At 36.1% G+C, this 11,337-nt stretch overlaps 1 protein-coding gene across 3 annotated transcripts; it reads right to left on the bottom strand.

Annotated features, from left to right (window-relative positions):
• Nucleotides 1-909: 909 nt before the first annotated feature.
• On the bottom strand, nucleotides 910-10,829 carry LOC107877340 (calcium-dependent protein kinase 24-like). Of its 3 annotated transcripts, XM_047407192.1 has the most exons (10): nucleotides 9,721-10,829; nucleotides 9,161-9,284; nucleotides 8,838-8,982; nucleotides 8,578-8,735; nucleotides 7,825-7,900; nucleotides 4,326-4,433; nucleotides 2,416-2,523; nucleotides 2,257-2,316; nucleotides 1,901-1,962; nucleotides 910-1,800 (listed from the first exon to the last, which is right to left on the bottom strand). In XM_047407192.1, the coding sequence occupies exons 1-6, from the start codon at nucleotides 9,739-9,741 to the stop codon at nucleotides 4,370-4,372; spliced, it is 588 nt and encodes a 195-aa protein (XP_047263148.1). In that variant the 5' UTR covers nucleotides 9,742-10,829; the 3' UTR covers nucleotides 910-1,800; nucleotides 1,901-1,962; nucleotides 2,257-2,316; nucleotides 2,416-2,523; nucleotides 4,326-4,369. The 3 variants fall into 3 exon arrangements, with proteins under 3 accessions (XP_047263148.1, XP_047263149.1, XP_047263153.1); XM_047407193.1 differs by lacking the exons at nucleotides 910-1,800; nucleotides 1,901-1,962 and having other exon boundaries at nucleotides 1,973-2,316; nucleotides 9,721-9,807; nucleotides 10,467-10,828; XM_047407197.1 differs by lacking the exons at nucleotides 910-1,800; nucleotides 1,901-1,962; nucleotides 2,257-2,316; nucleotides 2,416-2,523; nucleotides 4,326-4,433 and having other exon boundaries at nucleotides 7,825-7,911; nucleotides 9,721-9,807; nucleotides 10,467-10,825.
• Nucleotides 10,830-11,337: the final 508 nt, after the last annotated feature.

Here is an 11,337-nt window from a genome sequence, read left to right on the forward strand (position 1 = left end):
CGATTGAAGCAGTTGAAGCAGATATGTCATAAATATCTGTTTTACTTATTTTTTAAAATTAAATTTTATTAATTTTTTAATACGTAAATGTGATATAACAATTAATTAGGGGTGATATTTTAAGTGGGCCTCATATAAAATGTCAAATTAATTTAAAACATTAAGAGTTAATTTATTATTTTATATTATTTTTACTTTTTTATTAAATATTATTAATTTTTTAATACTTAGATGACTTATAATAATTACTTAGGGGTGATATAATAAAATTACGACTGAAATAGCTGAAGAAGATATGTCATAAATATCTGTTTTACTGTTTTTAAAATTAAATTTTATTAATCTTTTAGTATGTAAATGTCATATAATAATTAATTAGGAGTGATATAATAAAATTACAGAATAAGCAGGGAGCTGAAAGCAGGCATGTCGACCGCCAGCTGCCTGTTTCCAGCCACCTCACTCACGCTTATATATAGTAGTAACTAGATAATGAAGGGCCTGTTTACGGGACCAATATTATAATTTTAAATATATTATTGCTATTTGATTAATTTATTTAAAAATATAATCATTAATATATATATCCTGAAGCCTCTTATTCCAAGGTTTCCTCTTATGTTCTGATTTCGTGAATTCTTTAGATTTTTGAACAAACACAAAAAGAAATGTAAGTAGAGATCACAATATATAATAAAATATAACTTCTTATCTTTATAAAATCAAATAATAATTTACAACTTATTTAAGGTTTCATAATTAATATTAAAATATCATATATTCTAATGCTTATTTTTAACATCAGGTCAAACACAAGAGAATAAACAACTAATTGTAATGTTTTTCTTTTTCTACTTTATTTAAAAATTATACAAGAGAATAGATTAAAATTATAAATAATATAATTTTTCCTCTTAGAGCTTGTGCATTACTCACATCAGGTGAATATAAGTCTGAAAAGTCTAATGGCATATCTGTTTAGATCCCAACTTAAATATCAGGACATTTCATAGATACATTTGATGCTTTTCTTTCAGCAAACACAAGGAAGATAGATAAAAGGCCAAACAAAATGATGAACACCATAAGAAATTGACAATTTTTAAACACTGCTTGTTGTTCTACTTTATTCAGAGCACAAAGAAGAATCATGACAATAGGTTGGCAGAGGCAGGTGCTTCTGCTAAATCACCATCTCTAGAATGTAAAAGCTGGAGTGATATTTCCCAATAAATATAATGAGGCCTCAGCTAAATAAATATTTCAGTATTACTCAGAGAAAAATGACTAAATCAGTGCCCACTTTTAGATGAAAAATGATGAATTTGATTCATAGGTGAAGAAGTTGGCATTCAAATGGTCATACTATTTTTCACATTCGTCCAGTATTACTCCGAAGCATGACAAGGGTACAGAAAAAATATATTGGGCGTTCAATAAAGTTAAAATAAAACAGTCGTACGAGTTAATAAATTTCCTCAAACTAGATCTAGAAGCTAAAAAAGGTTTACTTACCAAATCAAAGCATGGGAACCTGGGAACCTGGGAACCTGGACATTGCTTCCTGGAGGCTGTCCTTATCAGTCAAAATATCTAGAGAATTTTGCACTAGCACTGATATGGAGTCCTAAGAACCTGAAGTTTTAGGTGCACAAATAGATGCAGCATCAGAGTGTCTTCTAGCAAAATTTAACACCTTCCTTCCAATTTCCATGGTACAACAAAGAAGCAAAGGTCAAGACAACATATGCCTCTTGCGAATTAGTTATTAGTGCTAGATGAAATGCTAAGAGTGCAACCCTGTTCACATACATCAATCAAAAGGGAAAATATCATCAAGTATCCTAGACACTAGAAGCCAATTTCTCAACACTAGCTGAATAAATTTAAATCAACTTACCACAAACTATCATGAGAAGGTCGACCACAGGTGACTAACTGATCCAAACTAGAAAATAGTTTCTGTAAAATGTTCAGACCAATAAATTTAATGTGTGAAAGACTATTGAAAACTCAAGAAAACATGCATAAGGCAAAAAGATAAATATGCCAGACATAAGTGTGTATATGCTCATATATATGGGTGTGTGTGGGAGGAGACGGAAGCTAGATTTCAGGAGGATGCACGGAAGAAAGAAGCCTAGAGAAAATATGTAGACAAAATCAGAAGAGCTGACATCAAATAAGTGAGGAAGCATATAGAAGGAATTGTACAAATTTATGGAGTAAAAACCAATACAAGGCAGGAAGATATACCATCAGCATAATAGAACTTTCACTCAACTGTTTGTTAGACTATTGAGCAAGGTGTGTTTCCTGTAAATGACAAATTTACTTGAGTATAAGCTACTGTCCTGTACCAAAAAACCATGTAGCTCACATCACACAAAAATAAAATGAAAAAATATGACATACATGAAATGGTAGCAGCACTCCAAGGATGTTGTATCTCTGAAGTAAAGAAAGAGAAGGCTCTGCAGCTCCATAAGACAACATATAGTTGACTTCCATCACAAGTCTAGACTGCATAAGAAAAAATTAAGGCCATGTAGAAAAAAATATTAAAAACCAAGAGAAAGATATATAAAAAGATTCCATTGTGGTTAGCAAACCTTTTTAGCATCAGGAATGTCAAGCAATGAGAAGAAAGTATAATAGCATAGAGAAAGCTAAAGAATAAGAGGATTAAAAGAACAACAACAACAACAACAAACCCAGTGTATTCCCACCTGGTGGGGTCTGCGGGGGGTAGGATGTACGCAGTCCATACCTCTACCTCTGAAGAAGTAGAAAGGCCGTTTCCGATAGACCCCCGGCTCAAGACACGCGGTACCACACAAACACATAGTAAAGCACAGCACAAGGTTACAAGATTACATAACATAAATACGGCACCCATAAGTAATCTAAAACAAAGGAAAACACACAAATTCATAATAAAACATGGGACACGGACTCCTAACATGAATAAACCCCCACCAAGTAGTTCCCTACACTAGCGACTCAGGCTGGCCCTAGTCCTCTGCCCTAATTCGCGTCCTCCAGACCTTCCTATCTAGGGTCATGTCCTCGGTGAGCTGTAACTGCTCCATGTCTCGCCTAATCACCTCACCCCAGTACTTTTTCGGCCTACCCCTACCCCGCTTAAACCCATCCAACGCTAGCCTCTCACACCTACGGACCGGGGCATCCATGCCCCTCCTCTTCACGTGTCCGAACCATCTCAATCGGGCTTCCCGCATCTTGCACTCCACTGGTGTCACACCAACCTTCTCCCGGATGTTCTCATTCCGAACTCTATCCCCTCTAGTCAGCCCACACATCCAGCGCAACATCCGCATTTCTGCCACCCTCATCTTTTGGATGTGGGAGTTCTTCACTGGCCAACACTCCGCTCCATACAACATGGCCGGACGGACTACCGCCCTGTAGAATTTGCCTTTAAGCTTAGGCGGCACCTTCTTATCACACAGCACCCCCGACGTGAGCTTCCATTTCATCCATCCCGCCCCAATACGGTGCGAGACATCCTCATCAATCTCACCGTTACTCTGGATCACGGACCCGAGATACTTGAAACTCTCCCTCTTACCTACCTCCTGTGATTCCAGCTTCACTACTACCTCGTTCTCCCTCCTCATGTCATTAAACTTGCATTCCACATACTCTGTCTTGCTTCTGCTCACCCTGAACCCTTTAGACTCAAGGGTTTGCCTCCACGCCTCTAATTTGTCGCTCACACCCTCTCGGGTCTCAGCTATCAGAACTACATCGTCTGCAAAAAGCATACACCACGGCACCTCCCCTTGAATACGCCGCGTCAACACATCCATTACCACTGCAAACAAAAAGGGACTAAGAGTAGATCCCTGATGCAACCCTGTCCGGACCGTGAAATGTTCTGAGTCTCCTCCCGCCGTCCTCACCTTAGTTTTCGCTCCATCATACATATCCTTGATTGCTCTGATATATGCCAGCGGTACTCCCCTCACCTCCAAGCATCTCCAAAGCACCTCCCTAGGGACTTTGTCGTAGGCCTTCTCCAGGTCGATAAACACCATGTGCAGGTCCTTCTTCCTCTCCCTATACTGTTCCACCAACCTCCGTACCAGGTGAATTGCCTCCGTCGTCGAGCAGCCAGGCATAAATCCAAACTGGTTTTCTGAAATAGACACTATCCGTCTCAGCCTCACCTCGACCACTCTCTCCCAGATTTTCATAGAGTGACTCAATAACTTAATACCCCTATAGTTGTTGCAAGGGATTAAAAGAACAAGCCGGAGTAATTAAATAAGTTAACAATGATTTTTTGAATTTGTTCATACCTTGTCCAATTTCATTATGGACAATGAGAGTTTGCATAGCAATTTCAATCTCCTAGGATAAGGACAACTTGAGGCGAGCAACCAGTCTCAAACCACGTAAGATCCTTGCTGAGAGACAAAGAAAATTCAGGATCAGTTGCATCAAAAATTTAAAAGAACACATTGGGTAAATTCATGTGACTCGTGTTCTATTTTTCAATTCAACAGCCCTACTACCTCCTCCTCAACTTTTAGAAATGCATACTCGAACTAGTAAACCTCTGAAAATAATTTTCATGTTCATTCGACATAAAGAATGATGTTCATTTGGTTCACAATAGATAGATATAGTCGATGGGATAGTTTTTTTTAAAGTACATACATTATTTTTTATAAGTGATGGAATGAAGAATATGACGTGTTCCATCAAAACCTTTCACCAAACTCTTTAACTCACCGTGCTACCTCCAAGTTTATGCTTAATAACAGATTCACCTCCCCCAATCCACAAGCACACTAGCTGGCAGAATTGGTTTCCCTCACAGATTCATACAGTGGACCATGGCATGTGTTACCACAGATTCATACAGTGGACCATGGCATGTGTTACCCCAGTCTTATATTCTTGGTGCTAAATGGAGCGTTGACAAATCCTTTTCATGGGTAGAGAGGAATTAAACAAGGGAACCATTTATCACCCTACCTCTTTGTTATTTCTGTGAGAGTACCTGGAAAGAGAGCTGAGTATGTTGGCTGCTAATCCAGATTATAAGTATCACCCCAAGTGCAAGAAACTTGGTGTTATGCATATATGTTTTTGCAAGCGACCTCCTGATCTTTTGTAAAGCTGATCTAGTCTCTATTGGCATGTTTCAATCTACTTTTCATAAGTTCTCTTGGGCATCAGTCTATAAGCCAACAATGACAAGAGCTCAATATACATATCTCAGGTTAAGAATTCTATCAAATAGTAAATCTTGCAGTCTTTGGGACATAAAAGGGAGTTTACCATTAAAATACTTGGGAGTACCCTTATTATCTAGGAAGATATCTATTAATCAGTGCTTGCCTCTAGTTGAGAAGATATTGGACAGAATGAATTGTTGGTCAGCAAAACTACTATCTTATGCAGGAATAAAGTAGTTATAGAGGTATTTTGTGTTTGGAATTCAATTTTACTGGAGCCATATAGTCATACTCCCTAAGAGAAGCATGAATCAATAGCTGTTGTAGAGTGGAAGAAGTACAGAAAGCTGATGAAGAAGTGAAGCCTAAAGATAACGAACCAACTCTTACAATAGTGGAAGACGTGAAGAAAGTTGATAAAGTAGAGATGCCGACGATTGAAGAACCTCCAGCAACTATAATATAATAGGTAAAGAAAAGCATCGAGGAAGAGAAGCCAGTTGCCGATGAAGCATTGACCCCAACAACTGAAGAGGTAAAAAAGGTTGATGAACCACCAGCTCCGTCACCAGCCACAACTAACGATGAAGAGAGGCCACAAGCTTAGGAAAGCATAATTAATACTCCAGCAGAATCAGAAGAAAAGACAACAGACAAGAAAATTGAACCTACTACTGTCGAAGAAGTTAAAAAACAAGATGAAACACCTTCCTTGGATATTACTAGCAAAGATATTCCAAAATTAGCCAAGGAACCTACCCCTGGACCAGAAGCTTAAAGTATTCCTGATCAAGTTGCTGATATTACCAAAAGTGAACCAGAGGTCCAGCCAGAGGCTGGAAAGGTTGAAACTTTAGACAAAAAATCCAAAATAGAGTCTACTGAGGAAAAGTCTAAGAAGTAGGCAACAACAGTTGACATTGTGGAAATATTTGAGGCTGTTGAGAAAAAGGAGCAAGTACATTTAGAGGCCAGTGAATAGCAAAAATCTAAAGAGGCAGAAGTCCCGAAAGCAGAACCTAAGGAAGAAGCTTCAGAACCAGTTCCTGTTGCAGAGGAAAGCTAACTGAAGCTACTGAAAAAAATAAACAAGAATATGATAATAAACACTCAGTAGTTATGGCTTGATGATCTCCGTCTAATTTTACAGTTTCTTCTCTATTTTGCAGATTCCTTACTTGAGACCTGCCGAATACAAGAGGTCCAGATTACCTAGAAACAGGACAGTCAGCCGTGCTTATGGTGGTGTGTTGTCAGGCAGTGATATACGTGAAAGGTATATTTGTGGTGCGCTAGAGTGTTCTCTTAATTGTCAAAACAAAATTTAGTGTTCTTCAAACTCACGAGATGTTGCTTTGTACAGGATCATAAGAGCCTTTTTGGTTGAACAACAAAAGATTACGAAGAAGGTTTTAAAGATCCAGAAAGCCAAGGAAAACCATGCAGCCAAGAGCTAAGCTTTTAATCCTTGATGATGGATTGAGAGGAATTTTTGATACCGCAGGCTACTAAAATACCCCTAGACAATGTTAGTTAAGCAACAACACTTGCAAATTTACTACTGTAAGCATGTGATCAACTGCTCTACCTTAATGGCAGTCTAGTTACGCCTCTGTTACTGCTATCTATACAAGCAACATGCACTCGCTCCATTGCAAAAGAGATGACATGACTCAATCTTCACAAAAAAATAAGCAATTTTTCTCTACACTATGCAAGAGAACCTAATTAAACCAGATTGGGATGAAGACTGGCAGAGATACAATCATCTGTTTGTTATGATAATGAAAGATCAACATAGAGAGTGAAAGAACATGTAACAATGAGCTACCCATATGAGAAAACAAGAAAATAATTGTAGCTTGTCCTATAATATAGAATACCAAATAGAACAATAACACAAACAGTAAGCAACCAAGATTTCCCAATGATCTGTTTGCTCTGTGTTACATGTTTCAGCTACCAGAAATTCCATATTATGCTACAAAAAGAGTCCTGGATTATATTTTAAATAGGACTTGTATGAATCCCAGTTGGGGACCAACTATAGGTTGTCAATCAAGCAATCAATAATGAATTATGAACCACACAGATCACCACATAAGGTCGGGATACACCAAATACAGGATAAATGACCAACTACCAAACTGTGAACAAGCAAAGCTACCAAACATACGGAGTCCGGATATTACTTTTCCACTACTAAAACAATCAGAATAAATCCAAAATATCATACTGACCTAGAAAGTTGGATACAAATTGGAGTTCGAGTAGATTCACTTACAGATTCAGGATAAAAGATCGATAACAACAGCTACTCTTCAATTCCAAAGAAGTTGGGAAGTGTTAAGTCACAAAAAATATTCTTTTTTAATACCGAATCAGATTATTCTTTTTAAAAATATTCTTACTAGATTAACTTCACTTGACCCCTGAAACTAATAACGAAATGCATTATGAACTCAACTAAGTGTTCAGTACTCAGATTATACACCAAAAATAGGTGGAGATTACTTTAGTAATGATCAAAGATTTATTGGTAAATTATCAGCCAGGATGGAATTTAAGAAAAATGAAAATAGATCATCAAAATTATGATCTCGATAGATCTCACCAACTAAGATGGAATTCACCAAACTTGAACCAAAACTTCCCTCTCAAAATGTCCACTTTGGCAATCCAAACACCTTCTAAATCACACCTAACGTCAAGGACATGTTCGTTAATAGAGGTAAAAACTTAATCACGCTTGGTACCAGAACATGAAAACTATAAGTTTGATCTCTGCCATCGAGGCTGTCAACCAGAACATGAAAACTATAAGAAACAACTTCAGGAAGCACTTAACTGAAAATATCAATGTTGATAGACTAAACAGTCATGTGATCTTAGGTTTTACACTAATGATCTCTCCATTAAATACTCAAAATTATGTAGCAGTTGCACAAAATAAATAGAAAAAAAATATAGCAAGGAAGCTAGAGTAACTAGATAAGAGAATAAAAACAAACATAACAAATTATAACGAAATTTAGCATCAGAAAAAGGGACAGTAATATAATAACATCAAATAATGTGATAACCGTAGCAAAGAACAACATGTATGAAACAGAAATCAAAGGACAAAAACTCCGAAATTAGTACTAATGCTATTAGAATGCACAAAGACAGACACTCGACTGCCTACTAACTTTCTACCTTAATCACCTCGCAAACCCCCTACCTAAGATAACTAATTTATAAGACGATACATGCTTAACACACAGAGTGTAAACAAGAGTTGAAAATAAGGTAGGTTATTTGCTACATACACCGGATTAAAAGACGCCAATTATATAAACACATTTATGGAGATTAAAGTGCTTACCAAGGACTTCTTCAACAGTAAATCTGTTATAAGGATTAGCATCAAGCATTCCTTTGAGAAGGTCCTTAGCTTCATCAGATACTCTTGGCCATGGATATCTGTTAAAATCTATTGTTCCCTTCACTATTGCATGTGCAATCCCTTCTTCAGTTTCTGTGCTAATCACACCCCATACATCAAGGAAACACAACTAGACTATTCATAAACTCAATTAGTAAATCACTACAAGGAAATAATAAAGACTTTTAATTGTAACTTACCTGCCCAAAAAGGGGGAACACCACATAATAAAATGTAAAAGTATAACGCTAGCACTCCAAACATCAACTTCTTGTCCATAATTTCGTCTAAGAACTTTCGGAGCCATGTAATATGGACTTCCTACTATTTCACCAAATCTATGACCTAACCACGAATAAATAAATAAGTTTGAGTAACCAAACATAGTGTATATTACCGTGATAGTGTGATGATGTATATATAACTTAAGTTCAACACAAATAAACAGGAATGATCACAAAGACAAATTAAAACAATATAGTATATAATGTAGGATATGATCTCTTAAATTCCAAAGACTTACCAGGTTCAAAGAAAATAGAAAGACCAAAACCAATGGCCTTTAGTTGAGTATTTTCAGTTGCATTGGCATATAAAAAGTTCTCAGGTTTGAGGTCTCGATGAATTACTCCGTGTTTGTGGCATACCTATCACCAGATGTAAATGATTTTGTTTAGAATTTGCAAGTTAACTATGTGATCAATTGTCTATAAGTTATATATATCGTCGGTGTAAGGGATTACATATATTACCTGGACAACATCAAGAATAGTTTTGGTAACAAGATAGTTTGTGATTGTATCTTTGTCCGGTTGGGGCTTGATTTTCTATGGTGGATACAAGCTATTCACTGGAGGTAAGAAGAACAAAGAAGAGGTACTTTTCTGTTTCGCTGAAAGTGCAAATAGTGCTACATATTTACTTATGACAAACTATTTTAGGAAACTGAGATTGATCATATCTGCTATAGGAAATGCTTTTCAATAAATTGCAATCTAGTTAGAATCTCAATCCAAACTAGATTGCGACTGAGAAGAGAGTGTCGTGTAAATTCAATGGCCGTTTAAAACATCAAAAGGTTACCTGGAAGTGTCCGCGCAACATAGCATGTGATCATAAAGAGTCAGCACTGCCTAATTGCATCAATAGGACTTTTTGCTGTAGAAAATTCTTCACACAAAGATCATAAAGAGTCAATTATAAGTGTTAAGTGTTGAATCCTGTTAAACGAATGTATATGAGCTAGAGGACATTTTCTTTCTTGACGTTGTAGCTAAGAAGTTAGTAAATGTTCTAATCCATCTTCACTATCTCCAGAAAAATGACTTGACCTAGAACGTAGACACTAATATTTCTCTGTCTCCTCAATTCCACTTATCCTAATATATCTGAAATTTGCCATTATATTTGTTTGTAGAGGAAATAAAAGAGATTTTTGATTTATCCGCCATCTCAATTCAGATTCCTTCTAAGTTAGTACTCCTCCTTCCTCCGAGAAGCACATTTGGGAAACTTTTCACATATGGCTTTCAAAATGTATTACCCTTTCAATGAGTAACTATGGGCAATATATTCAGCGTGATGAACGTTTTAGGTCATCACGCTGAATTTTACTTTGTTAGACTCTATCATAAGAAACGAATTAATAAAGTTCTCCCGGCTGACACTACAAATGGCATTGTGCGATGAACTACGAAAATCATATGTACAGCTAAAGAGTTCCTACAACCTGAAATCTCTATTGTACTCTACTTATCAGATCAAGTATCTATTGCTAATTGAACTCAGGAAATGTTAAAAAGACGCGAATAAAGAATAGAACAACCTACCAACAATCCTTATAAGTAGCACATTGCAGGAAACAGGCATGAAAGAGCCCTAGGAATTAGCAGTAAACGACAACAGCTCACTCAATTTACCCTCCATTAAGAAACTCAAATTAACCCAACATTAAAAAACTCTCATAATTAACCCACTAAAACTCCTACCATCACTATATTCTAGGTTCTAGGTTGATATGCTAACTGAGTTGAGTTGAGTTGAGTGGAGCAAGAAATTCGACAATTTTGGGCAAATATCTTCAATAGATCGATGGATTTGAGAAGATATTTGGGCAAGGAGCCGAAAGGATTTTGTGAGTTTGTGATCTGTGAGGTATTTGGAAAAAAGAGATCAATATATTTGTTAAATATATACTGTTCTTATTTATTTTTTGTCCATTATAAATAGCAGGGAGAGTAAAATATTTTGGAGGGAGTGTGAAAAAATTTAATGAAAATTTAGGCCACATTTCTAAAATATGGTCTTTTGAATTATAATAATACCATATTTAAAAGTGTAGTTATATGTGTAAATAAGTATTGTCAGTTATATCGTGATTTAGCAACACTCATAAGTGTGGTCTGTATCATTAAAGACCACATTTTATAAGTGTTGTCAAAAATAATGTGGTCAGAAACTAAAAACTCAGGCTACACTTTAAAAGTGTGGTCTTAAATGGTATAGGCCACACTTTAAAAGCGTTGTTCGAATTTAATGTGGCCAAAAGACTAAAATGTTGTAGTGTATAAATTGATAATATAAAAAAATGTTATAGTCTTTTAAGGTTTATTTATTATTGTAGTGTATAATTTATGCTATGCTTTTAAATTATCTTTCAATATCTGAAAGTTTTTTAATTTGAAATTGAATATTTCTCCG

The sequence above is a fragment of the Capsicum annuum genome, chromosome 1 (assembly GCF_002878395.1).
Source record: "Capsicum annuum cultivar UCD-10X-F1 chromosome 1, UCD10Xv1.1, whole genome shotgun sequence".
NCBI lineage: Eukaryota > Viridiplantae > Streptophyta > Magnoliopsida > Solanales > Solanaceae > Capsicum > Capsicum annuum.

What these genes read in the sequence shown, in the direction of transcription:
- LOC107877340 (XM_047407192.1), bottom strand. Translation starts at nt 9,741, where the DNA reads ATGTTGCGCGGACACTTCCAG. An exon ending in TGTTCCCCCTTTTTGGGCAG is followed by an intron (nt 8,736 to 8,837) that starts GTAAGTTACAAT and finishes GGGTGTGATTAG; the next exon opens with CACAGAAACTGAAGAAGGGA. An exon ending in GGTGAATTCCATCTTAGTTG is followed by an intron (nt 4,434 to 7,824) that starts GTGAGATCTATC and finishes TTTGTCTCTCAG; the next exon opens with CAAGGATCTTACGTGGTTTG.